The 27,874-nt window shown below is 43.4% G+C and overlaps 2 protein-coding genes across 5 annotated transcripts in view; both read right to left on the bottom strand.

The window, feature by feature from the left end:
• The window catches only part of MAP3K3 (mitogen-activated protein kinase kinase kinase 3), a 69,819-nt gene extending 54,795 nt beyond the window's left edge, over positions 1–15,024 (bottom strand). Inside the window, exons 1-2 of one of the 3 annotated variants that reach the window (XM_077853840.1) lie at positions 15,006–15,024; positions 1,160–1,281 (exon numbers count right to left, since the gene is read on the bottom strand). In XM_077853840.1, coding sequence (XP_077709966.1) covers positions 1,160–1,255 — 96 coding nt within the window. In that variant the 5' untranslated portion in view covers positions 1,256–1,281; positions 15,006–15,024. Of the gene's footprint in view, positions 1–1,159; positions 1,282–10,185; positions 10,507–10,789; positions 10,922–15,005 lie in introns of those variants that run through there. The other 2 variants (XM_077853839.1, XM_077853841.1) reach the window with 2 other exon arrangements.
• On the bottom strand, positions 11,801–25,306 carry TACO1 (translational activator of cytochrome c oxidase I). 2 transcript variants are annotated; one of them, XM_077853853.1, is made up of 5 exons: positions 24,804–25,306; positions 23,514–23,620; positions 21,819–21,946; positions 21,139–21,316; positions 11,801–15,070 (listed from the first exon to the last, which is right to left on the bottom strand). In XM_077853853.1, exons 1-5 carry the CDS (start codon positions 25,084–25,086, stop codon positions 15,041–15,043), a joined length of 726 nt encoding a protein of 241 aa, XP_077709979.1. In that variant the 5' UTR covers positions 25,087–25,306; the 3' UTR covers positions 11,801–15,040. The 2 variants fall into 2 exon arrangements, with proteins under 2 accessions (XP_077709979.1, XP_077709978.1); XM_077853852.1 differs by lacking the exon at positions 11,801–15,070 and adding an exon at positions 16,601–20,815 and having other exon boundaries at positions 24,804–25,304.
• Between the last annotated feature and the right edge of the window lie 2,568 nt (positions 25,307–27,874).

The following is a 27,874-nucleotide window of genomic DNA, read 5'->3' on the forward strand; positions in this document are numbered from 1 at the left end:
TAGGCTCAAGCCTGGGGGAAGGGACTCACTTCTGGTAAAATGCTCCTTCCAAAAGCAGCTTTGAATAGAAAAGAGTTACCACACGGCAGAACCCACACAATTAGAATAATGTATGAAAACAGTACAAGAATGGGCCCTATTCTGTTGTTCCCCAGTTCTGTAAGGTAGCCATAAAAATAAAAGCAGCTTTCTAAACTAATCCTTCTGCTGTATCATAGAATAAAAGGACTCAGGGTCCCTAGTTTTCCTAAAGGCAGGAAATACTCTGAGGGGCTTTATCTAGCAGACCTTAGGCAGTAAAGTTCTAGGGCCTTACTCTTTCTCTAGGAACCAAGGATTCTTCTGAAGAAATGGTAAACAAGGTGCAAATGAGGAAAGAGAAGGTTAGCTGATAACAAAGAGAACCACAAGGGAGAAAGGCATGGATAAATTTTCATCAGACACACCAAACACAGCCATACAAGGCACTAGACAGCCACTAGGAAGGAATCATTCACTCCTCTCTGCAGGCCAAAATACCCAGGAATCAGGGAGTTTGTAAATGCACTGGAGGTGAGAAGAAGGTTCTTAACAGCACAGGAGTTTAAATGTTAACAAAAATAGGAGTTGTTTTCCTAAAGAAGCACACGACTCTCAATAAAATAGACACTCTCAACTACCTGAGTTAACATAAGGGGAAACAACTGTAAACAACAATAATAAAATCCCTCATTGTTACCTTTAGAGTATATTATATGAAATTTCATTAAATAAATTTCCATTCTTAATTATATTTTATATAAACTAATATTAAAATTAATTAATTTTTCCTAAGTATACACTGTAAGGTAGCTAAAAACATTCTGAGTTAGTGATTATGAATCTGGATTTAAACGTTTACCAAACAATCAGTAAAGGAACAGTTATATGAATACTGTCCCTAAAAGTGAAGGAATCATTCTTATTCTCCACAGATGAAACACTAGACACAAGACTTTGGGCATTCAGATCATGACCCACATCTGACTGGTATATATCACTTACCATTTAACGGACTGTGAAAGAGAAGGGCCAATAGCATTCAAGCCAAGTAGTTGAATAGCCTTGGCTTCTCAAATATTTCCCCATTTGAAAATCCCTCCCTAGCAATTTTAGTTGGGTCTGCCATGGCCACACACACCTGCCTATTTGGGTGACCCGAGTCTTTGTTCTTCATGGTCTCATATCCAGGCACCCGGGGACGTCGGCTCATCTGGAGGGCCACCAGATCCTTCATGATTGAGTTCAATGCTTCCTGTTCGTCTGCAATGAAAGAGAGTACATGGGCTAAGATACTTTAATATGGACCATAGGTAAGTGTTGAATCATGAAATTGTACACCTGAAACTAATGTTACGCTGTATGTTAACTAACTGGAATTTAAGTAAAAACTTAAAAAGAAATACAGAACAGCAAATTACTATCACAAATTATATGACTAATACTCATGGAGTTCTGCCCAGGTAAAATGACAGACCCTGTAACTATAATCACATGTATCTGATGTCTGAAAAGTAGATAACTGAGGTCAGAATATGGCATCTTAAATTTCAATGGATTCTTAACAAATCTCATCAGATTTCTGGCAGCAGTATTTACCAATTCACAGTGGCAAGGGAGGTGCTCAAAGAGGGCAATTTCTTCCAGTGCCAGAGAAACTCAACCAGGAAAAACAGATGAAAAGTTGGAGTGAACAACAACACAGTTCTGTGTAGTAGGGTACTGAGTGAAAAGATGAATTCATGGAGAGCTGATAATGGGTCAGAGTCACACACAGACTTATTCTTAAAGCATCCCATGTAGAAGAGCACATTTAAAAAGGTACCAAGCAAAAAAAAAAAAAAAAAAAGGTACCAAGCAAGGACCTCAGGTAGCTGCTTTGAATACAAGTTGTTTTATTTTTTATTTTTTAATAATAAATTTATTTTTTATTGGTGTTCAATTTGCCAACATACAGAATAACACCCAGTGCTCATCCCATTAAGTGCCCCCCTCAGTGCCCGCCACCCAGTCACCCCCACCCCCTGCCCTCCTCCCCTTCCACCACCCCTAGTTCGTTTCCCAGAGTTAGGAGTCTTCCATGTTCTGTCTCCCTTTCTGATATTTCCTACCCATTTCTTCTCCCTTCCCCTCTATTCCCTTTCACTATTATTTATATTCCCCAAATGAATGAGACCATATAATGTTTGTCCTTCTCCGATTGACTTATTTCACTCAGCATAATACCCTCCAGTTCCATCCACGTCGAAGCAAATGGTGGGTATTTGTCATTTCTAATGGCTGAGTAATATTCCATTGTATACATAAACTACATCTTCTTTATCCATTCATCTTTCGATAGACACCGAGGCTCCTTCCATAGTTTGGCTATTGTGGACATTGCTGCTAGAAACATTGAGTGCAGGTGTCCCGGCATTTCATTGCATCTGTATCTTTGGGGTAAATCCCCAGCAGTGCAATTGCTGGGTCATAGGTTTTACAAGCCTAGTCTTTGAAAGCCCCCCTCCCAACTCTTTACAAGTTTATAGGCCTTTTGCTTCTTACAGGGAAGCCAAAAGGCAGTTCTATTGTTTTTCTTCCCTAACTGACCAAGCAATGAATTGTCTTCTCCCTTATTGGCATTACTTTTAATCCCCTTTTCCTGAAATAGCATAAAGTACTAGAATTCTCATGCACTGAAGACAACTGGACAAAACCCAGAATCCAAACCAGCCCAATTCTGTGTTTTGCAGAATTATCCCAGGTCCTTCGAGAGATCCTGGTCTACTCAAATAGCATTTGGGAGTTGAAAATAAACCTGTTGATCTGGAAAGGAATATGAAAGATGAGTTGTTACACATGTTCTGGTGACAGCTAAGTCACTTGGGGACCCAGGGCACACCTTAAAAGAAGTACAAGAGACTCCACCCAGAAAGCACTTATCTTTTGTCTTTTGTCACTGTGCCTTGGAAATGTTCTAACACCTTGTGGAATAAATCGGGGCTATTTGTCTCTTCCCTCTTTTTAGATCAAATGTGCTCAGGCGCCCTACATGCCGTCTGAGGAAGTGCAGGAAAGGAAGACGGTGCCCATGTGGAGGTTTCTGTCTACTCATAAAAGTAAAATTAGACTTAACATGTGCAGGAAAGCACTAGTAGAGTAGCTTCCCATCTAATTCCATTTCAAAATATATACCAAAGTGTGTATGAGAGTAGATGTAGAACCAAAAGGATAAATCAATGGGAGAGTGAATGAAAAGGAAGTGGGTATCTACAAAAAGACATGTCAAAATTAAAACATGTACATCCCAAGATAAAGTCATAGTGAAAAACAAACAAACAAAAACATATGTCCCATCAATTATTTTATATTTTCTAGTGATTTCCCTATAGGGCCCTTAAAGAAAGAGAACTTGTATGATATTTTGTTTTGTTTGTTTTTGTTTTGTTTTGTTTTTTAACCTCCCAAACAAGGTTTAAAAATTAGAGCATAACATCTAAGCTAGGAAGACTGGCTTATATACATAATACACACAGGCTTATATATTAAGTTGGCTTATATACTATTTAATATATATGTGTATACAATTTTGAGGCCAACTGTAACAGTAAACTGGGATCACATAAAGAGGATTATGACTAGATAACTGTTTTCTGAGGCACATTCAGGGCTATTCCTAACCGGAGAATACATAGGAGTTTTCAGTATCAAGGTAACCACCCTGTAATTTCTGTTGTCTCTATTCAGATACTGAACCAAGATGGATGTGAATACATACACAGAGACACAAAACACACATGCTTTTCAAGTCAAATCCATGACAAGCAGGACTACAGAATCATTTCTAATTTTGTATAAGATGATGCTATTATAAGAGCTGGTTTATCAGGTTGACAAATTCAGTTTCCAGGAAGCTAACCAATTCCTGGCATTACTTCATGGATAAACTTCTTTGGTAGTTCCAGTGCTGAGAACACACTAGAGGAATAGTTTGGTACTATCTCCCAACACCCAGAATAACTGACACAAGTGACACAGGGTTATAGAATCTGATTTTGTGTCAAAGTTGAAAACACTGCTAGAGGCAGGCAAGTTCTTAAACTGATGCTTCGAGGATGTGGATAAAGACAGGAAGTAAATCAAGTGGCTCTTTTAGGCATTTCTTCCTGGATTGAGATTTTAACTGAATTATCAGAACTCCAATATGGTATTCCTTAAAAATAAAAACAAACAAAACTTAAAAAAAAAACCGATAGAAGCTTTCTTAGAGTGCAGCAGTCATTTATATGCACTTTGAAGTCAGAAAGGCCTGGATTTAAGAGGCTTTGAACAAATCACTTATTCACCCTAAACCTCAGTTTCCTCATCTGTAAAATGGAAATAATAAAAGTATCTCACAGATCTGTTGTGAGAGCTAAGGGAAAAAGAACTTACAAATTATTCCTCATGGTACCAAAGTAACACTTAGTAATGCTTAAAAAAATGCTGGCTATTATTATCAATGGAAAAAGGTTGGTGGAAAAGACTGGATACTATTTAATCTACCCTAATACTTAATTTTATTCCTGGATTTTTATTAGTCATTAAAAATACCCATTCACTGAGTACCAGTATGTAATATACATTAGATAGTTCTGAAAGATACTTTAAGATGTTCAAACTTTAGGGGTAAAAGGATGAATGACACCCAAATACAAGGTGACACAAATAAAGCGATTGACTTAGACAATATATAAACTAGAGTACATAATCTGGCATGCGTAAAAAAAATTTTTTTCAGTGAGTAGCAAGCAGTTTTATAGATGATTTTACATAATTATTAACAGAATAAGGATTCTTTCAGAAAATCAAGCTGTTCTAGCTATGTGAGAGCTTAAAAAATGAACTGAAGATGAGAAAGGACCTAAAAGCAAGTGAGGGGACTGAGGGGGAAAAAGTAGGTCAGGGGCTGATCCTCAATGAATAATAATCCTTATCAAGTAGAGTAGGAAGAAGGTATGCTGGCAAAGGAGGCTTTAAGAGGTTTGGAAGAAAAAAAACCAAGAGTGGCACCACAGAAGTCAGGACCAAAGAAGGACAGTGGCAGGCACAGGCCAGGCAGGCCCAATAGAATGGCAGAGGTAGAAACACAATTTTAAAGGGAATCAAGAAGCTAAAGATTAAAAGGAAATTGGAAGTAGTAGAAATCAACAATTCATTTGTGAACTTTACACATGAACAACTTGAGGCTGGGGTAATAGTGTGCTATAACCTTGAAAATATTTCCTGAGGATGGGGGTGGTTTGACACACTTAAAAGCTACCAGGAAGAAGCACAGAGGAAGAAGTTAATTCTAGAGATTAAGGGGTTATGACTATAGAGGGAAGGAGTATTCACAGAAAATAGAAAAGAAAGGATCTATGAAGTAAGGATTAGAGTTTAGGCTTGAAAAGTGGAAGCTCTTAAGCAGTCTTAAGCAGATAGCTATCCATAATTATTCAGCAGTGTGCACTTTTTTCTTCTTCAGATACCCTGAGCTATGGTCTGGGGGCTGCCAGGAAATATACTCCTCTCTACTTAGCTTCAGCATGAAGTCAATCTTCCAGACTGAACTATTACTCTATCTAAAAGTAGGGTCTTAAGGCATGCCCATTTATGAATTCCCTTGGCTAAAAACCCAGAAAAGTTTCTAGTAGCACCATGTCCTTCAATAAACATTGTTGTCCTATATAACATCTGTTTACTATGTCAGACACTCTCCCTTTTCCATATACACAAATCCCCAAAGTAATGTTCTAATTGTTTTCACTTAACTAACAATGTTATTTCTTTATGTGGCCAGCACTTTACCTAGCACTGCCAGATGGTCTGATCACACTGCTCACCCAAGAGACGCTGTTTTCAAAGTGTCCCTGGGTCACATTTTACTATCTTAATCTCATGATATTTCATATTCTCCCACTGATCCACCTTGTCACCTTGTCAATACCTGGGGAAACATCATTTTATAGTAAGTACAAGGAAAAAGGCCCGAGCCTCATTCACAAGAAACTTTTTATCCTTCATGGACAATGGTAGAACCTTTGCTAGATCTCAAAGTCAAATTCTGATTTTTTTTCTGTTTCTGGGATATAACAGCCCTTCCAAAGTAACTGATGGTTCAAAATGTATTTATTTTTAAAGATGTTATTTATTTATTTGAGAGAGTGAGCAAGAGAGAGATTGAGCACAAGCTGGGAGAGAGGCAGAGGGAGAGGGAGAAGCAGACTCCCCACTGAGCAGGGAGCTCAACACAGGGCTCAATCCCAGGACCCTGGGATCAAGACTTGAGCTGAAGACAGATGCTAAACTGACTGACCCACTCAGGTGCCCCCCAAATTTAAAAATACATATTACAAAGTAATATGAGTATCTTCCTCAGAAGAATCAACATATCACCACTATATTTTATTTTTACATTTAATGAAATTAATCTAAAGGTCTAGAGACTATAGGATTATGTATGTCAACCCCAAAACTATAGAATTGATCTCTCACTCCTGTGCACCGGTACATAGTTTTAACGAATTACCTACACCACCTCCTTGCACTCACTTGTTTACATGTTTCTGGTTCACCTTACCTTTTTAAGATAACTTCTTAAGGACAGGAAAAATGTAGATACAGGGCCTAATACTGTTCCTGACATGTAAGAGACAATAAATGGGCAAAGACTAGCTTACGTAGACAGAACCAAGAAAATTGCTCCTTATCCTTTGTGTAGTCCCCTAATATTCACTTAGCTATTTACTTTTTATAAATGCCTAAAATTCAGTTTTAAAATCTAATGGTCAAGGGCACTAGGTGGCTTAGTTAAGCAATTGCCTTCAGCTCAGATCATGATCCTGGGATCCTGGAATTGAGCCAGGCTCCCTGCTCAATGAGGAGTCTGCTTCTCCACCCCCCTCTGCCCTACCCTGTCCCTCTTCCCCACTCCTGCTCGCTGGCACAAGCTCTCTCTCTCAAATAAATAAAGGATTTTATTTGAGAGCGAGAGAGCGCAAGTGAGTACACAAGCCAGGAGAGAGGCAGAAGGAGAAATAGACTCTTTGCTGAGCAGGGAGCCCAATGTGGGGCTTGATCCCATGACCCCAGGATCATGACCTGAGCCAAAGGCAGACACTTAACTGACTGAGCCACCCAGGCACCCCTAAATAAAGTCTTTGGAAAAAAAAAAAAAAAAGAAATCCAACTGTCATTTAAAAAAATACCAGAAATCTAGACAACACATGGCCATGCTGAGTCATTAAATTGTGACCCCAATTTCAATTAAAACAGCTGTTGGCCAGTCTACACAGGAGGTCAGGTTCTAGACAAGCCAAGTTGACACTGGTCTGACTGGGAGCTCACAAGAGCCCTGGAACCTTAGAGACCCAAGGTGCCTATAAATCACAATGATTCTGACTTCTAGCCAAGCTATCAAAGCAGAATCAACTCATCCTTAATCCTATACCCAGTTCACTGTAGTTTCCTGTAACATTTCCAAGTTGTTACACGTTTTTCAGTAACACTTCCCACTAAGTTTCAGACTGCATTTATAAAAAATCCAAATGTACACTAGTGAATTAGTCTCAAGCATTAACAGCATTTGCCACTATAATTACTAAAACTGGGAGAGAATTCTAGTGTGACCAAGAAAAATGACCAGTCAATCCCAATTTTTTTAATAACCACATAATATCAAAGCCAAAAAAAGAAGCATATCTCCATATTCCCTATTATTTACAAGGATAAGTGTACTACAGGGGGATAAGTATAGTTTCCACTAAATATTTACCGGGGCTAACAGCCAATATAAAATCTAACCCGTTTTTATTACCAACCCAAGTTGTCAAACAAGGTTGAATCTGGGGCTTTGAACAGCTCAGGAAAGTATGACTGTTAATCAAAAAACCTGAAGGGCAGGGACTCAAATTAGTTTTGGTCCTTTCCTCACTGGGCTGAAGTTTAACAAATATAATGAAAATATTAATAAGTCTGTATGTCTTTCTTATCAACCTCTTGCTGTATTATAGTTTACTCAGAACCACAACAACTAAAGCAAACTAACCTGGGAATTTTATTCATCATACACATCACCAAAATGGAAACCAATATTTAAAAGAGTGACTGTGTATATATGTGTGTACACACATATCCTTGCTGAAACTTTTATAAGGTAAATTAAAGATCCAGGCTCTGGAAGCATTCAGTATTAGCTCTAATTGCATATCAAGGTCATCTACAAAAAAGAGAGTGTAGTTACAAAGGGAACCTGCTAAAGAAAGTAAGGCAATTTCTTTATGTAAAACAGACATGGGGACAAATAAGAAAGCAGAGTTCCTGGTCCTTTTTCCTGGTTCCGGCCCCTATGTATACAGTCCCTTTCTTCCCCATCACTGTCTCTCCAAAAACTCATACACTTAAAATAGTTTTTAAGTATGTCTTGAAATGTGAAAACAGGCTGACAACTATTTTCATGTTGGACATTAAAATGCAATCAACAAATCTGGACACTCTGATTCAGCAGTCAAGAAAGTGGGGAGTGGGAGTCTGCCCATCCTCAAGTATTACACATTCCCTTTTGGGCCTTAACACTGCCCTCACAAGACAAAGAGGAAAGACCATCACAAACAGAGGTTCACAAACCAATTCAAGGACTGAGTACAATCATCAAATTCCAAAACACAAGATAAATGTTTGAAGCCTGGGGAGGACATGAAGAATAATGTGCCCCATTTATAGTAAATATTTGGTATTTGTTGAATTATTTTTTAAAATACCAAGCCTTACTGGGTTCCTTTTCTGCTTACAGTCACAGGAGACTTACCCCAGAAAAGCAAGCACTTTTAAAGCAAAGAACGGGAAGGAAACCGTACTCCCAGCAAATGAACAAACCCATCCTTTACTGTACAAGGGCAGCGTGAAATAGAACAAGGCAATTCATTCAAAGGCATAGTGTAGATACAGGCAGTAAAACAGTATCTGCCCGATGTAACACAGCATACACTTAACTTTTACAAAAATGACCTGACCTTGCTATAGGGCAAAGCAAATATTAACGTTCCCTCTTCTCATGCATGGCACTTCAGATACAGCAAATGCCTTTGCAAAGGATCCTTTCACTGACTCCTTGGTTATTTAGGACAGTACCAAATGCTTTGCAAAACTCGTGATTGTGGACGACAGTATCACAGTAACTCATCCGAACAAGAGAAGCAAAGTACATCTAAAATGTTATCTGTTTCTTAACCTAGTCCAATAATCATTTGCTAAATTACCAAGAAGGACAACAAAATGTAATTCAGTGTAAATGCCGCGTGTGGAAGACATCAGAAGCATTTCTTAGATTACATCTTTACAACAGAAATTGCAAGTATTGATAAAAAGGAAATGATTTCATAGATTCTTTAGCGCAGTGAACGCTTGCTTCTTTTAAAAGTTACATAATTTCAGGGATACCGTTAAATAAAAATAATGGCTGTAAAACACTGCAACCGGATTTTTCAAAAAGTAGGATGTGAATTACAGCTGGCAGTCCCCTACCAATTCCTACCCTCCAGCAATCTGCGTGCGGCTCTCGTTTCTCAACCGCGCCGTTGATAACAGTGATTGCCGTTTTAATCATCTCGCAGCCTATCTCCCCGCACGCCCTCCCCCCTGCGCTGGGGCGCGCACAGGGCTCGAGAGCAAGCCCCGGGAACTCTCGCTGGCCGGCCTGTGTGAGCAAAGGGAAGGAAATGACACAGGCAGGAAAAAAAAGCAAATCAAGGAAAAGACACAACAGCAGCTGGGCCTGCACCAGCCTCCAGCCCGGGCCCCACACTGAGCCCCCGCTCCCCCGCCCTCGGGCTCGCGGGCCGGCTCGCTCGGGCCGGAGCGGGCTGCCCCGCCGAGCACGGGCCCTCGATCCCGCCGCCGCCTCCTCGGGATGCGCCCGCCGCGCGGCCCGGAAGGAGGCTGCCCAGCGGGCTCCGCCGGCCCGGACCGCCCCGGCAGGCCGGGGAAAGCCGAACCCCCGCCTGGGCCGCCGAGCCGCGAGCGGGGCGGGCGGGCGCCGGCAGTCCGCAGCCCGGGCCGGGTGGGCTGTCCATGCCTGTCAGGCGGCGGCCCAGGGTCCTCCTCCCCTCAGCCCGGGGCGGGGCGACGCGGAGCAGCGCGGGCACAGGCCGGGGCGGTGGCGACACTCACCCATGGTGGCGATGGCGGCAGCGGCGGCTCGGGCCCGAGTGTCACCTCCGCAGCCGGAGCTGCATGCCGGGGGCCCGGGCGGCGGGGACGGCAGCGGGCCTGGCTCCGCGCGGGGGGCGCGGGCTGCGCTCGGGGCCCCCGCCGCCTCCCCAGGCTCCGGCTCCGGCTCCGCCCGCGGCCGGGCGCTGTGGCATGGGCAGGGTGGCCCGCTACATCCCCGGCGCTCCTCGGCTCGGCCCAGCCCGGCCTCGGCGGCGCCGCTCGGCCCGCCCGCCCGCCAGTCTCCCAGTCCCGCAGTCGCTCCGTCCGGCCACCGTTCTCCACCTCAGGAACGCTCCGAAAAACAAACCGCTGGTCGCGCAGCTCGCCCCCTCGCCTGTCACTCACCGCAGCGCCCGCCAATCCCAGGCAGCCGCTGGGCCTTCGTGCCACCCCCACCCACTTCACCAGCCAATAACCGGGAGGAAGTCGCGGCCCCAGTCGCCCCCCCGACCCCGCTCTCTCCCCAGCACCCTCTCGGTCGCCAGCTAATCATCAGCACCACACGATGAACCAATCCCGCCTACTCTAGCAGGATGCCAATGGGCGAAGCCAAGGCCGTTACCGAGGGCCGTCTACCGCCTGCCAATCATCGGCACAGCACCCGGTTCACTCTCGGCCGGCCAATCACGCAGAGGGCGCTGAGCACCCGCCTCTGCGCATCCCTCGCCGTCTCGCCCTCCCTCGCCCCGGGAGGTGCCGGTTGCTCCAATCACGGCTCGCGCGTGAGGCTCCGCCCACATTCCCACCTCCCGGCCATCACTAGGGCTCCGCGGGCGCGCGGGCGCGCGGGCTGGCGCTGTTCCCCTCCGGCTACTTTGGGGTTGGAGTTTGGGAAAGCGGCTGGGGGGGCCGCCGGCCTCTCGCCGTCCCAGCTCTCGGCGGTTCGGACGGCCCGTGAGGCCGGCGCCCTGCCCTTCCCTGTGCCCACGGCGGGCGCGCGGTAAGCGGGGAGGGTTCTGGCTCCGAGCGCTTCCCGGCGCGTGGCCACCTCCGCCGCCCGATCCCCCGACAAGTCCTCCGGTCCGGACGCTGCGCTAGCAGGGAGGCAGGGGGGGCCTCCTACCTCCGGGCCCACACCCTCCGAGGGGCTCGGGTAGTAAGGGAATGTGGGTCCTCGGAAGTCTGGGAGTTCCGCGGCTGGCCAGGGCCCAAACCAGCCAGCGGCAAAGTCCGAGAGGGTCTGTTTTCTTTAGTTATGAAAGCAATACGAGCTCTTCGAACTAAAACTGAAAAAAAAAAAAAAAAAAAAGTCCACCCCAGAGATAATTTTATCTATTTCCTACCAAGATATACAACGTTTGACAAAAATGGCTTCAGATTGTTTGGTAGTATGCCTAGAGTTTATTATAAGTGTTTTCCCGTGCTACCGAAATATTGTTCCAAAACAATCGTACTGGCTGCATATTTCAAAATAGAGAATGACCATAATTAATTTCCCCAACCCCCATTGTTCATTTTATACACCCAGGTCTTCCGATGCCAAGTCCATCACAATTAATATGGGCTCCCTTCCTCTAGTCCCTATTCCAGTGTAATATAAATCAGACGCCAAAATAATCTTCCTCTGATGCCATTTTCAACCATCAACTAAGAACCTTTATTGGTGGCTTTACCCTGGCTGTCAAATCTCTGATGAATTACCTTGAACTCCCTCCCCTCTTTCTCTACACTCCTTTCTTCCCCCTCCCCCTTATTTAATCAGAGCCCTTGTCCTGTTAGGTTTGTTTGTTTGTTTGTTTGTTTTCCTCCAACAAGCTTTTAAGTGTGTCATTCTCCCACTTGACTAGATCCCTACCCAGTTTATTGTAGTTCCTAACTATAATAATCTCTCTTCTGGGAAGGAGAGAAGGAGTAAAGGGGAAAGAAAATTAGTAATTATCAGTCATTTATACAATGCCAGGCACATCATCTCATTTAATCTTTCCAGTAACTCTGAATTAATACTATTTGCATTTTAATGATAAAAATGAAGCTCAGAGAAGTTAAGGACCAAGTCCAAGGGGTAGAGCCAGGATTCACACCAGGTCTGTCTGCAACCCAAAGGTCACGTTCTTGTACCAGGCCAGTATTTCTCAACTGCTTTTTCATTATCACTCCTCTCCTCCCCCAGGAGAAAATTCTGAATTACTTAATTAAATGTGAATTCTAATGAGAGAAATTAAATGCTAAGGAATAAGATTTCATCAAATAGGGTTGAGCTCTGAAGTCTATATACCATTGTATTATCTAAGATTTTTTTTTCACCCCTTAGGAATCATTTTTCACCCCACTGGGGTATCACCCTGGCGAGAATGTGTGTAGTAAGCCACTGCTAGAAGTCCTCATCTCCCAATCTGGGGCTCATATCTGACCCTTAATTTTACTGACCTGTTAGATAAATATTTTAAAAAGACAACAAGTGGGGACACTTGGGTGGCTCAGAGGTTGAACGTCTGCTTTCAGCTCAGGGCGTGATCCCAGAGTCCTAGAATCAAGTCCCACATGGGGGGAGCCTGCTTCTCCCTCTGCCTAGGTCTCTGCCTCTCTCTCTGTGTCTCTCATGAATAAACAAATAAAATATTTTTTAAGAATTTAAAAATAAATAAAAACAAAAAGACAATAAGTGGAAATCTAGTACTTACTCCATTGCCTATATGGTTTATTCAGCAGCTTCTCTTGGAATGTCTAAAACACAGCTCCAATTTCACAAGTTTCACACTGAACTCCTTATACTTTCCTGCTCCCCCTAAAATACCCTGCTCTTCTATTTTCCCAATTGTTGAAATACAAACCTAGGAGGAGTCTTCCTTGGTTTTTCTCTTTCCCTAACATCCCTGTATCAAAGTCTTCTCACCTCTGGTTTCTTTTCTTTCTTTTTTTTTTTTTTTTTTTTTCCACCTCTGGTTTCAAAACGTATCTTAATCTAACACTTCTCACCACTACCATCCTTTTTTTTTAATTGTTTTTTTTTTTTTTGTTTTTAAGATTTTATTTATCTATTCATAGAGACACAGCTAGAGAGAAAGAGGCAGAGACACAGGCAGAGGGAGAAGCAGGCACCATGCAGGGAGCCTGATGTGAGACTCGATCCCGGGTCTCCAGGATCAAGCCCTGGGCTGCAGGCTAAGACCGCTGCGCCACTGGAGCTGCCCCTCACCACTACCATCCTGGTCCAAGTTGCCACCCTCTCCTGGATGACTGCCCTCATCTCCTAACCCGGTCTCCTCTGTGGCCACCTGAAAAATGTTCTCTACACAGCAGCCAGAGTGATCCCTATAAAATGTAATTCAGATCATGCTATCACCCTTCGGTTAACCCTCTAATGGCCACCCATTGCACTAAGAATAAAACCCAAACTCCTTGTCGTGGTTTTTCAGGCTCAATAGGAGCTGGCCCTGCCATCTTCACCTCCTTTCTACCTCTCTCCCACAATTACTCTTCTGGCCACACTGCCTTCTTAACATATTTTGAACCTACCAAGTCCAGGACCTTTGCACTTGCCATTTGTTCTACCTAGAATGCTCTTCCTGAAGATGTTCCCATGGCCAATTCCTGCATTTTATTCAAGTCTTTGCTCAAATGTCAACTCTTCCGAGTTTCTAAGCACCCCATCCAAAATAGCCTCTCTCTCCATCATTCTTTAGCCCCATATTCAGTCTTATTTTTCTTCATAGTGACTAAAATTGTAGGTGTGTCTTTCCTCTATAATGAACATAAGCTATGCAGCAGCAGGGATTTTGTCCTGTTCACTGCCTTATCCTATCACCAGCACTTAGAATGCTTGCACATAGTAAAGAACTACAGTACAACCATGTAAGTCTTTAATCAAAAAACAGCATTCTGATTTTCCCTCCTTCTAGCAACTGCTTTCTTTGAGGGCTTCATTTCCATTGTCTGTTCCTTAACTGGCCATCTCAAACATTCGCATGCTGAAGTTACCACACTAGACTTTCTTCTGAGCTCCCAAGATATTATCCTCTAGCCTCCAATAGATACCTCAAATTCTACAGGTCCCAACTGAATTCATCATTTTCTTCCATAGTTCTGTATTTCCTCTGCCATCAACACTTTCCCAATTTGGACCTGTGAATTCTCTCCCTTAGAGAACTTCCTCTCCATTTCCCTGTGTCCATGACTAATCTTAACCATGTCACCAATCTGTCCATTTCTCTTCCATCCTCAGGTCCACCATCCTACTTCAAACCCCATGTAACAGTGTCTGCTGACATCACAGGGTGATCTTTCTAAAACTCACAACTGAGGGCAGCCCAGGTGGCTCAGTGGTTTAGCACCACCTTCGGCTCAGGGCGTGATCCTGGGGATCCAGGATCGAGTGAGTCCCACATCGGTCTCCCTGCATGGAGCCTGTTTCTCCCCCTGCTTGTGTCTCTGCCTCTGTTTCTCTCTGTGTCTCTCATGAATAAATAAATAAAATCTTAAAAAAAAAAAAAAAACCGCACACCTGATTCTGTCATGCTCTGCTTAAAACCTTTATAGTTTCCTATTGCCCTTAGGATAAGTGGAATACCTGGATGTACTTAAGAAGGCCTTTCAGGACCCAGGCTATGCTTCTCCAGCCACAAGTTTTTCCACTTCCCATCTCTGCCAACCCCATCATTCAGATCTATGTTCTGGCCATGGGGAACTACTAGAGTCCATCTTACCTCTCTATCTCTGCATCTGCTATTTTGTTTTAAACACTCTTCTCCTCCACTCTTCCCCACTCCTCTCATTCTTTCAGGAAAGAACTAAGACTGAACATCACTCCCTCCAGGAAGCCCTTCCAGACAAATACTCACAATTCTGGGTACCAGGGCACCTAGTACTTTCTTCATCAAATCACCTGTCCCACTGTCGTAATTGCCTTTAAGGAAGTAAGCATAGAGACAGAAGCTGTCATTCAAATTGGTATGCCTAGCATCTTTCACAGTACATTCAAAAAACAAGTATTTTTTTTAATGAGTAAGTGAACCTGAACTGGGGATGTTAGTAGTTGAATGTGATCTCCACAAGTGTGCCCTTGTAGTTGTGTATTTCTTCTCTTTCTATACGGTTTCTCTCTTCACCCTTCATTTTCCCTATGTGAAGCCTCCCATCTGGGCCATGCCTTCTCAAGTCTGTTCCCCTGGTTTTATAGAGTAGATGCCCCTGGTTAAATACTAAAGCCATACCTGACCCCAAGGATCACAACCTGCCCCTAATGCTTAGGGCCTCAAGCATCCTATGATATACCAGCTGAACACTTTCTTTTTTTCTTTCCAGGGCATAAGGACACTTGGACACTAGATAGGGAACAATAAACATGAATGAATTTTCAGGAATAGCTCAATGAACTTGGTATAAAAAAGGAAAAACAAGGGGTACCTGGGTGACTCAGTCAGTTACGAGTCAGATTCTTTTCTCTCTCTTTTTTTTTTTAAGATTTTATTTATTCATGAGAGGCACACAGAGACAGAGACATAGGCAGAGGGAGGAGTAGGCTCAGGACCCCAGGATCACAACCTGAGCCAAAGGCAGATGCCCAACCACTGAGCCACCCAGGCGCCCCAAGGGTTAGACTCTTTTCGGCTTAGGTCATGATGTCAGGATTGAGATTGATTCCTGTGTCAGGATCCAGGCTAGGTGTGAAGCCTGTTTAAGATTCCCTTTCTCCCTCTGCCCCCTAGCCCTGCTTATGTATATGTTCTCTTAAAAAAAAAAGTTACCATCTGACTTGATAAAAAAATTTTTTTAATTTTAAGATTTTATTTATTTATTCATGAGAGACAGAGAGAGCGAGGCAGAGACACAGGCAGAGGGAGAAGCAGGCTCCATGCAGGGAACCCGACATGGGACTTGATCCCAGGTCTCCAGGATCATGCCCTGGGCTGAAGGCAGTGCTAAACCACTGAGCCACCTGGGCTGCCAAAAAAAAATCTTAAAAAAAAAAAAAAAAAAAAAGATTTTATTTATTTGAGAGAAGAGAGACAAAGAGAAAGAGAGCATGGCAGGCAGAGGTGGGGGGCAGGAGGGGAAGGAGCAGAGGGAGAGGGAGAAGCAGACTCAGGGAGCCCAAAGTGGGATTTGATCCCAGGACCCTGAGATCATGACCATAGCTGAACGCAAACACTTAACTAATTGAGCCACCCAAGCACCCTGATGACAATTCCTTTAATTCAGAGGTAAAGAATATATTCAATCACCAGTTCAACCAGTTATTTTATCTGCATTGTTTTTTTTTTTTTTTTTTTTATGATAGTCACACACAGAGAGAGAGAGAGAGAGGCAGAGACATAGGCAGAAGGAGAAGCAGGCTCCATGCACCGGGAGCCCGACGTGGGATTCGATCCCGGGTCTCCAGGATCGCGCCCTGGGCCAAAGGCAGGCGCCAAACCGCTGCGCCACCCAGGGATCCCTGCATTGTTAATGAATGATATGTATACCACTGAAGATTTTTACAACCATGATATTTTATATATTACTGACATTAACTAATAGAGAAAAATTGCTTTTCATTTATAAATTCCACTTTAAATTTATCCTAAGGAACACTTTGCAAGTGAGCAAAGATAAGTAATGTTCATTGCAGCATCCAGGATACATTGTGAAGTGAAAAAAAAACAAAAACTCATAAAGCAGAAACGTACAGGGTGATCACATTTCAGTTTTTAAAAAATGTTCATTCAAACTTAGTGGGGGGAAAAAGGCCAACATTTATTGAGCACTTACTATTGCCAGGCACTCTTTTAAGTGATTAACATAGGTTAACTTACTTAATTCTCAAAATAGCCCTATGAGATAGGTACTATTATCCTAATTTTATAGACAAAGAGGTGCAAAGAGGTTAAGTTCTTGTCCAAGGTTTCTGGCAATTAAGAGTTGAAATTTGTTCCCCAGTAGATTGGTTCCAATAAGTAGAATACAGAGTAGATTGTTAATGGTGGTTATATTTTAGGAGGAAGGGAATCCCTCCAGTTGAGGTTCACTTACTCATTCAAAAACCATAGATGTTACCTCTTTCACATGGACAAAAGAAAGACAAGAGGAAAAGTAAAAACTACTATCCTCCTCAGTGTCTGGGGAGGGCATAAGGAAGAAAGCGGTTTGGGTCAAAACTAGTGTGGTATCTATCCTAACACTTGCCCTGGCCAGACCTACTGGGTCATTTATTTCCTCTTCAGAAGGGTTCCAGAAGTGTCCCCAGCAATTCAAATAAAAGTCTACAAGTTGGGGTCTCTTCGAGTGTGAAGTTTTATTGACTCTTGTGCTCTAAGTATCAGAGAGTAAAGCAAAAAAAACAAAACAGAAAAAAACCCCAAAAGAGTAACTCAGCCTATGAATTTCCACTGTTGGCTGAGGCCTCTGGCAGAAGGAAGGCAGCTATGTACCACGTGAACGCTTCCTGTAAGAGTCAAGGCTATGGATGGAACCTATCACAAATACTTCCATCCCATGGAAAGGTCACTTGAAAGTGAGCCGAAGCCAGCTGCAAGGCATTGAATGATTCTGTCTGCTAAGACAATGACCAAAGATAAGGCAAAGGCAAGCCAAGACCAGATCTCATTCTTTTGACTTTAAGGTATGCCTGACTCCTGGCCTCTCACATGCTGTCTCCCTAGCTGGACAATAATGTGACTTGTTTTCTTTTTTAAAAAATGTTCCCCCTGATTAAATATATGATTGTTGAAAAGTGACATCACCACCCAGAGATAACCAGTTTTGAGATTCTGATACACTTCCTTCTAGTCTTTTTAAGTCCATAGATAAAGTATGACTATATTTTAAAATTTGGATCATACTATACAGAGTTTTACATCTTTGTTTTCCATTTAACATTACACTGTAAACATTTTCTGACATAAAATATTCTTTAGAAAATAATTTTTAGTGGCAGAATAACTCATATTCTCTCTGCTTAACTATTCAGTTAAATAGTTATTTAACCTATGTAGCTAAGGGTCTCGTTAGCAGAGTTAGAGGCAGTACAGGTCCAAATAAGGTTTCATTTCTGCCTTTGCCATGCTAGCTGCAGGAAAGACTGCAGGGCACCACCAGGGGTCAGTGCAGAGCCATCCAAAGCCCTGCTGTAAGAAAACTAGTTACAAAAATCCTTAAATCCTATCTATTAGAGGACTATTCACAAGTACATGATTAGCCAAGTTCCCTTCCACAGTAGGCTCTCCTGGTGCAGACTTCTCAGACCAGAAATTAGGAGATTCTTCCAAATTATATCATAATTATAATCAACATTTACAAAACAGCTATTTTTATAAACCAAGATCAATGTAAGATGTAGTATTAGGCCTATTCTCACCTGCTTGCTATGTGACCATTTGTGCATAAAATTGGCCTGATTATTTCAGTCTTGCTGTGAAAATCAAATAACATAAGAAAGTATTCTATAAATTACAAAGCAGCACTTAAACTTTAAATTGCACTATTTTAAGAATGTGCTCATCAGATATTTTGATGAGTTATCTCCTATAAAAACTAAAGAATGTGAGGCACCTGAGTGGCTCAGTCAAAGTGTCTGGCTCTTGATTTTGGCTCAGGTCATGTTCTCCAGGTTGAGACTGAGCCCGATTATCAGGCTGTGTACTGAGTATGGAGCCTGCCTGGGATTCTCCCTCTTCCTCTCACACACACACACACACACACACACACACACACACACACTAACTTTTAAAAAACAAAACAAACTAAAGAATGCCAGGTAGTATCATGATTATGAAGTGAGGTGGAAGAGCATATGCTTTGGCATTTTCATGGATTATTTCATTGTTTTTTTTTTCTTTCCTTAGCCTTTGCTCTCCAACTGCTAAAGTCATCATGGAATTAGTAACCGGTTTTTCCTAGAAGCTGAAGTTATTATTTATAGTCAGCCAATTTGGATTTTGTTCTTTTCCTCATTTACCTGAAGCTCCTTCAGGAAAATTATTCTGATCTCAGAAATGGTTTAAACAACTTAAGAGTAGGTAAATAACAGGGATCAAAAAGCCATTCCAGGCCTGACATATTTAATGGGCTCCTGACATATTTAATAGGTGATTGGCACTCCTGGTCTTTCTAAACTCAAAAGTGACACTTAAGGGGAAAAGGTATAAAGGGCAAAAAAAATAAATAAATAAATAAATAAATAAAGGGCCCTATTTCCCAGCTTGCCAGGATCTGAGTCAGTCCTTCACCCTTCCTTCTATTCTCATTTCCTCTCCAGTTGCCAATGCCCCATCATTTGCCAGCAGGGATGAAAAGGGGCTCGAGTGGGCATTCTGGTAACCAAGTAGCTTTGAGAACCAGCTTGTCATCGCCTCTCCTGAGAGCAGTCCAATATGCTGAAAGGTCTGCTCTGATCAATCTCAGAACACAAGGGGGTCTGGATGAAGCAGGGCCTGGGAGTCCCTTAACATTGGCACTGGATTTCCTACTGAGTTAGAGCCTTAAGCTCTTTGGCAGAAGGAGGGCACAGAGACCACACGAAAATAACAAGGATGCATGTATAGCTCCTGCTGCCCTAGGATAGCTCCAGCAGACAGAAGTCCTGTGTCTGACCTCAGAGGTCCTATGTCTTAGAGCAGGATCTAACACAGAGTACCAACTGAACAGTTTGTGCTCCTGTTTTTTTTTTTTTTAATTTTATTTTTTTTTTAATTATTTATTTATTTATTCATGAGAGAGAGAGAGAGAGAGAGAGAGAGAGGCAGAGACACAGGCAGAGGGAGAAGCAGGCTCCATGCCCGGAGCCCGATGCGGAACTCGATCCCAGGACTCCAGGGTCACGCCCTGGGCCAAAGGCAGGTGCTGAACCGCTGAGCCACCCAGGGATCCCCTGTGCTCCTGTTAAATACAGTTCCTGGTACATAAGTGTTTGACAAATACTATTTGCATGACAAATGACACATTTGGGCCACCAGACCAGCACAGAGTGGTGCCTGTAGAGATCTACATTTCTCTGGTCAATTAAAAAAAAAAAAAAAAAGTCCTGGGACTGGAGTAGTGGAACTAAACCTACAGACTTCAAAGGAAGTCAAGAGGGTCCCAATAGCTGGATAAAAACCCAGGAAAATGCAAGAGCTATACACTATGAGTTTAGCAACCCAGATCAGTTATATTATATAAGAGCAGTTTCTAGTACAAGGGCCTTCAGGGCACCTGCCATTCCCACAAGGGCCAACTTCCTAAGATCAGAATCTGATTAGCTGGTTGGCTCCACTTTGCATCCAGCAGGGCTGCGAGACACCAGCAGAGCTGACAAAGAGGCCCCATTGAGATGCAGTGACTCCCTTGGCCACAAAGCTCCAGGTCTTGATTTTATGCCTCCTAACCTGCTAGGCCTCCAATCTGCTTCAATCTCAGAGTTGCTGCAGAAGCCTATGCTCCAGAATGAGCTGCAGGTTGCCTAGGAAGGACCCCAGGGGCACAGAGAGCCTGGTTACTCAATGTTGTCATAGACCTGGATCACATCTTCATGGTTGCCAAGAGCCTGGATGAGAAGGGCGGCCTGCTCCAGGTCAGCGTCAGCCAGCTGCACCTTTGTGTTGGGGATGAATTCTAGTGAACAGGACACAGAACACAAGCCCAGGGAGTCCAACTTCTTCCTCACTTGATGCAGTGAAGAGGCATCACATATAAACTAGGGACAAAAGAAAGTCAAGAGGTGAGGAGCCAAGAGATAAAAAGGAGAAAGCCAGTCAGAACTTTGCAAAACCTGAATGGAACGACTATAATGATAATTCTACTAGCAGAGATACAGTTTTCAGACTTCTGAATCCTTCTCATAGTCCTCAATAAAGTAAGCCCTATCCAGTATTCATGTAATAAATGTTTGTGCAATATGTGAACTCTTTATGTCACTTGTACCCCAGGGCACAAGAAAGAAGAAACAGAGAAGCAAGCCTTAACACATCTATTAGGGCTCTCTCAAAAGTTCACTAAACACTAAGGCTTCATACTCACTTTAAAAACGTTCTTTTCCTCTTCATCTTCAGTTTCCTTGACATCTTCAGCTCCTGCTTCAATTGCCAGCTCCAGGGCACGCTCTAGGTTCACAGCTTTTTTCTCTCTGTCCTCCACTCCAACCATGATCACCCCCTTTTTGTCAAAAGAGTGGCGAGCTCCATCAGCCATCATTCCCCTCAAAGGAAAGGAAACATACCAGATTAAATGCCTGGAGACACTTCAATCACCAAATAGCACTACATTCTAATACTCTATTTCTCACCCAGCCTTTGGAGTTTATACATACTTCTGAAGGAGAATATGCAGCTACCCCTGGGCAAGAGAAAAACCCAAACATACCCCCATCCCCTTCTTTCTGCCCTGAGTGGAGTTTAGTAGATACAAAGACGTCATCATTTAAGATTCCAGTCTTGGTGGTACATTTTAAGACCTGGACATCATATGGCTACAGATAGGGAAAATGGAACAGAGGGCCCCTCCTACACTTGATGAAAAAGTCTTTTGGATCCTGCCTCATACAGAATGAAATAAGGGAGAAGAAATGATCATTTCTTTGGATTCTACAGATGAAGTATGCTTAAAACTTGAAACACCACCAGGAACAACAGTTCTTTCCTTGCAAAGATTTGGAATCTCAAGGCTTCATACCTTTCTACTCTCCCCAGACCTATACCTACCCATTCTTGTTCAGGATATGTCTGATGTCTGAATAACATTTGGAGCCACTGTTAGATAATGCCTCAATGAGCAGAGAAGAGCCACCAGGGCCTCGGCCCTCATACAGCAAATAAACATCCTTGGCTTTCTGCAATAAACAACATGAGCACATTTTCCTGTTTCTCAATTCCTTCTTGCATCCCAGCCCAGAACACAGATACTGACTCGATGGGATGGGCACTCTGGGGTACAGCTTCAGGTTTCAAGTCTTTCTTGTTGTCCCCTGCCTCTGAGAGGTGACCCTTTGGGACCAACTTTTGAGGTAATTGCAAGTATGACCCCTTACTGGGAAGGGAGTCTGTTTCTCTGGTCCCTGAACAATCAATTAGCCATCACCTCGTTTCATTTCCTTCCTGTCCCAGCTGAATCTCACATCTAACACACATACCAGCCCCCACAAACCCACCAAGACTCATCCTTCTACACTCATCCTGCATGAAACCCACTTGCGAAGTCTCCTACCCCTGGGGTGCTCAGTATTGCTTTAGGAAATAGCACACCCAGGGCCTATCATAAGAACCACTGAAAATAGTATGGTCACAAAATTCAAACAATAGATCAACAGATTAGCGACTAATCTAATAGGACCTCCCATGCCACCTCCACTTATCCCTTGCCCACAGATCTGACCTTCACCACTCTCTCCAAGCACCCTGCCCTGCTGCCTTTCCAGGAACCCTCAAATGACAATTTCTTCCTTCTTCTTTCACAAAGGAAATAAAGGACCACCAGGTATGTGAAAATCCTCTACTTACACTTAACTGCATCACAGCCTACATGAAGGCAGTGTGTATAATGGTTAGAGACTAGGTTCTATGGTCTGTCTGGTTTTAAATCTGTAATTTTCTTGACATTATCTTGACTTGGTCACCTAATCTTTATGTGTCTCAGTTTCCACCTAAAGTTGTTTTGAGGATTCAGCGAGATGATGTATACAAAATTCTTATCAAAGTGCTTGACCTAGAGTTAGCACTCAATAATTATTAGCTATTAAGATGATTATTACTTCCTCAGATGACCTGGGCGGCTAGGTCAGTTGGGCATCTGCCTTCAGCTTGGGTCATGATCTCAGGGTCCTGGGATCAAGCCCCATGTCTGGCTCCCTGCTCAGGCAGGCCCTTCTTCTTCCCCTCTCCCTTCCCATTCTCTCTGTCAAATAAATTAAATCTTAAAAAAAAAAAAAAAAATTACTTCCTCAAATCCTTCCTACTTGTCCCAGAGGAAGAGATGTCCTCTCACCTGGGCTCAAAGACAATTCCCATAACTGGTCTCTATATCCTTGCCCCTCTCACCATCACTGTTGCTCTGTTTCCCTTTCTACTGGCTCTTCTCCTTCAGGGCATAAATATCTGAAAAACAAACCCTTCTTCAATCTAACATTCCCCACACTGTGCCTGTTTTTCCTACCCTCACCTCACACTCTGGCTGAATAGTCCTAGGCCGTCTGGTTCTGTACATTATCTACTCATCCTATCCTTGATTGGGCTCCCAAAACCAATGTCCAAAGTCAGAGAGACACCAGAAGGCTCTGCATTGAGAGTATCAACCACAATGTTACCCTTCTTTTTGATAATCTAAGGCCTGTTTGGTGGCCTTTCAGACATGGGCCCTGGAGGGGCTGTGATCAATAACAAGAAGTGAAACTGAGGACATACCCTCATTTTAAGCGATGCTTCAATCGTTGACTTGGGCATGTGCTTGCTGCGACACACCTCTAAGATGTTGGCCAGACTGCTATTGAGCTCAGGGTTGGGGCCTCCTTCTGAGAAAGAGAGAAAAGACTGGGTGAAGACACCTCATTACAGCCAGGAGAAAGAAGGGCTTTCTGCCTCTCTACCCTCCCCCAGCAAAAAAGGTAGAAAGTCACCACTTGTCTCTCAGTTAATTTAGGACATTTAATCAGTGTTTGAATGGAATATGGAGAAGTATTTTGGAAAATAAGTTTCTAATTCACTCTGTAAGGATGAATATCTTTTTGTTAGGTTTCAGAGACCACTTTGCATCAGATGAAGAGGTAAGGGATGAAAATGGTACCAAAACTTCCTGGACTTATTAATACCCCTTGTTCTGACTCTATTATTTTGTGTGTAATTACTGAAATGCTCATATGACAGCATGTAATCATGCCGTCTCTCGGGGTGGGGGTTTTCCTCATTATTCTGTGTCACCAGTGCACATAACAAATACTCAACAGTGTTGATCTCACTCAATAACAAGAATTAGAAGAAAGCAAAGAGAAATATCAGGCGTGAGTTCTAGGGGTAGATTAGTATTTACTGAGTGCCTATTATGTGCCAGAAACCTCCATAAGGTGGGTACTATCCCTGTTTTATAGAAGGAAACTGAAACTGAGCAAGGTTAAGCAATTTGCTCAAGGTCCTACAGTCAGTAAGTGACAGGAACCAAGTCTTCTTAAGCCCAAAATCCATGATTTTTACAGGACTCTTTCTCCACTCCTACAGGTATCGAAATACCAAAACAAAACCAAGAAAGGAAAAAAAAAGCCTTCTTGTAGTGGCTACACAATGGGAAAAGACATGGTTGCAAACTTACCTTCTGAGAAAATGTGTCTTGGGAAACTGAAGCTGGGCAAGTAACAGCTTTCCTCAATGCCCCTGCCACAACTTATGTGCTACCAGAGGTGGCTAGAGGGTTCGATTGGTCTCTTCAGGCAAGATACCCAAGTGACCTTACTCTTAGGGTCTGTTTCTATGAAGTACCCAGCTACACACTAGAATGAAGTCACTTTTACCATTATCATCCTAATAGCAACTCCCCGCCAAACAGGCAGGCGCTCAGCATCTGGAAAGGCGAGTGGAGTCCTACAATGTCGGCAGGTCTTTTGAGCGTTTATGAAGCGGGCAACGGTGTTCAGGAAGGACCAAGGCTCACGGTGGTCACTGATTTAGCTGTGGGCGCAGAGAGGGCAGCAGCGGGTGACTTACCTTTAACTGCCAGGCGGATGCTCAAACAGAGCTTGGAGAAGATGCGACTCCTTTCGGCATCCTTGGGACCCTTGATATGCCGGACTTTGGACCACTTGTTGTGCCCGGCGGGGACCGCCGCGGTCAGGTGCAGCGTCCTGCCCGGAACGGGGATGCGGCCCGTGGGCTCAGGCTGGGAGGCCGCGAGGGTGGGAGGAAGAGCCGCCCGGACCCCGGGGCCTCGCGCCCCCCACAGGCACCCGGCAGCGACCCTGCTCAGGCTTGAGGCGGCCCAAGTTGCCATCGACCCCGACCTTGGACCAAGGTCAGCAAGAGCAGCCAATGAGCGGCGGCCAAGGTCAGCCCGTGGCGCCCGTGGCGGGAGCAAGCAGGTCCTGAGCCTGAGGCCGCCTCCACCCGCGTCCACCCGTCACCAGAGACCTCGGGGCTCAGGCCGGCCCGGGGCGGAACGCGAAACACCCGATCCCATCCCCGGAAGCCGGGGTTGAGTGCCCTGGATAATGTAGCACACTTCCTTTTTCCCGGTCCGTTCCAAAAACGCGCCCCCACCGACCGCAAATTCCGTTCCGCCTCGCGGTACCTGCTCCTTCCTCGCACCTGTGCCGAGCTGGGGTCAAGGCGGGAGCGACTCTGAGAGTCCAACTCACATTTTTTAGCTGTAACGAAGAGTTCACTTAGGAATTTATTATTATTGTTCTTGCTTATTATCCAAGCTACTTTGTGATGGACTCGGCATTCTCCTCTTTGTACCTTGCCATTTTAGAAACATCACATTGCGCCTAGAACTTTCCCCAGTTCCTGTATTCAGCACAAACCTGGGTCTTTGCTGATCCTTGTTCCACTTCACTTCACCTGGCTAAGTTTTTCTTTTTCTTCAAGATTCAGTTCGGACATCATTTTCCACCTAAGAAAACATTCCCTAATTCTCCAGTTGGGCTCAGATGCCCTACTTTGTGCTCACATGACCCTTCATACACGCCTATACCCTAGTACTTAACTTTTTTATATAAAAATGTTTGTCTCTGCCACAATATTAAAATTCTTAGAGACTTCTTAGAGAGCAGGACAGAACCCCTGTGTCTACCACAGTTGTTTTTTTAAAAATAAGTTTTATTGACATAATTCATGTCATACAGGTCATCAACTTAAAGTGTATAATGGTTTTTAGTATATGCGTTCATAGATTTGTGTTGCCATCACAATTTTACATTTTAGCCACCCCAAAAAAAGAAACCCTGTACCCATTAGCAGTCATTCCTTAGGGGTTTTTTTTTCTTTAAGATTTTATTTATTTATTCATGAGAGACACAGAGAGAGAGACAGAGACACAGGCAGAGGGAGAAGCAGGCTCCCTGTGGGGAAGCCTGATGTGGGACTCGATCCCAGGACCCCAGGATCCCAGGATCATGACCTGAACCAAAGGCAGATGCTCAACCACTGAGCCACCCAGGTACCCTCATCCCCATTTCTTCACAATTCCCTCAGTCCTAGGATGCCACCAATTTACTTCTTCCTCTATGGGTTTGCCTATTCTGGATATTTCACATGAATAGAAGAATCATGATACATAGTTCTTTGCAACTGGCTTCTTTCACTTAGCATGATGTTCTCAGGGTTCATTGATGTACCATGTTATCAGTATTTCATTCCTTTATTATTGTCAAATAATATCCCACTGATGAGGGATCCCTGGGTGGCGCAGCGGTTTGGCGCCTGCCTTTGGCCCAGGGCGCGATCCTGGAGACCCGGGATCGAATCCCACATCGGGCTCCCGGTGCCTGGAGTCTGCTTCTCCCTCTGCCTGTGTCTCTGCCTCTCTCTCTCTCTCTCTGCCTCTCATGAATAAATAAAAAATCTTAAAAAAAAGAATATATTTTAAAAAAATATTCCACTGATGAACACACAACATTTTATTTATCCATTCATCAGTTGGACATTTGGGTTGTTTCTACCTTTTGACTATTATAACATTGTCATGAACATTCATGAACAAGTTTTTACATAGACATGTTTTTGTTTGATGGGTTGTGTAATAACTCTGTTTAACCTTTTGAGGAACTGCTAGATTGTTTTCCAAAAACAGTTGCATTATTTTATGTTCCCACCAACATCATATGAGGTTTCCACTTTTCTCCACATCCTTGCCAACATTCGTAATCTCTTTTTGACTATAGCTGCTGCCACCCTAGTGGGTATAAAGTGATGTCTCATTGTGGCTTTGATTTGTGTTTCCCTCATAACTAATGATGTCAAAGATCTTTTCGTGTGCTTACTAGCTATTTATATGTGGCATTACTTTTTTGTTATTTAAAATATACTTTAATATGTTACTTTGAATAGCAAAAAGCAAATTAAGGGAATTTATAATCACAAATAAGCATAAAGGCCAAAGTAAAGTCTGAGAATGCCCTAGTCCTATCAGCCTAAGTCTACCAGGGCAAACCTGTAGTTCAGCAAAGTCAGGCTATGGACTCAGTACAGCAAGGAAAACTACACACCAGAGGGATGGGGTTGGGGTGTCCCACCAAAGGAAAAAATAATTATAGGATTATGGGGATAGGTGGAGGTTAGGTGAAATGTCAATGAAATAGAGTTTGATAGGCTCAAAGGAACACAGAGCTATATGAAAAGTGGATCAACGTCAGCTCTGAACTGCAAAACAGACCGAGTTCAGTTTCCGTGGAAACTACAAAGCTAAATTGGGGAACGTTGCGTTCAGAAACCACTGCACTGAAATTCTGGGTTGGAAATTAAGGCTGCTTCTCCAAGCAAGACCATTTTCACTGATATAATTTCAAATAGCAAACTTTCTGACAGTCTGTGATTTTAGGGAACAAAATTTCTCAGTGAATTAAAAAAAAAGTCACTCAGAGACGGAAATTGTAATGACACTGTAAGCTGCAGGTGTGCTTGGGAGAAATATTGTTTCCTGTTATCTTTGCAGCTGGTTCTGTGTCTGTTCATCTGTGATGAACAGCAGGGCAGAATTTTACTTTCTCAGTCTGAGCTAATACTTCCTGTCTGAAGATAAATCCACATTTATCTCTAAAGCCTGGTTTTCAGGATCATTG

Source organism: Canis aureus, chromosome 16, assembly GCF_053574225.1.
Source record: "Canis aureus isolate CA01 chromosome 16, VMU_Caureus_v.1.0, whole genome shotgun sequence".
In the NCBI taxonomy this organism is placed as follows: Eukaryota; Metazoa; Chordata; class Mammalia; order Carnivora; family Canidae; genus Canis; species Canis aureus.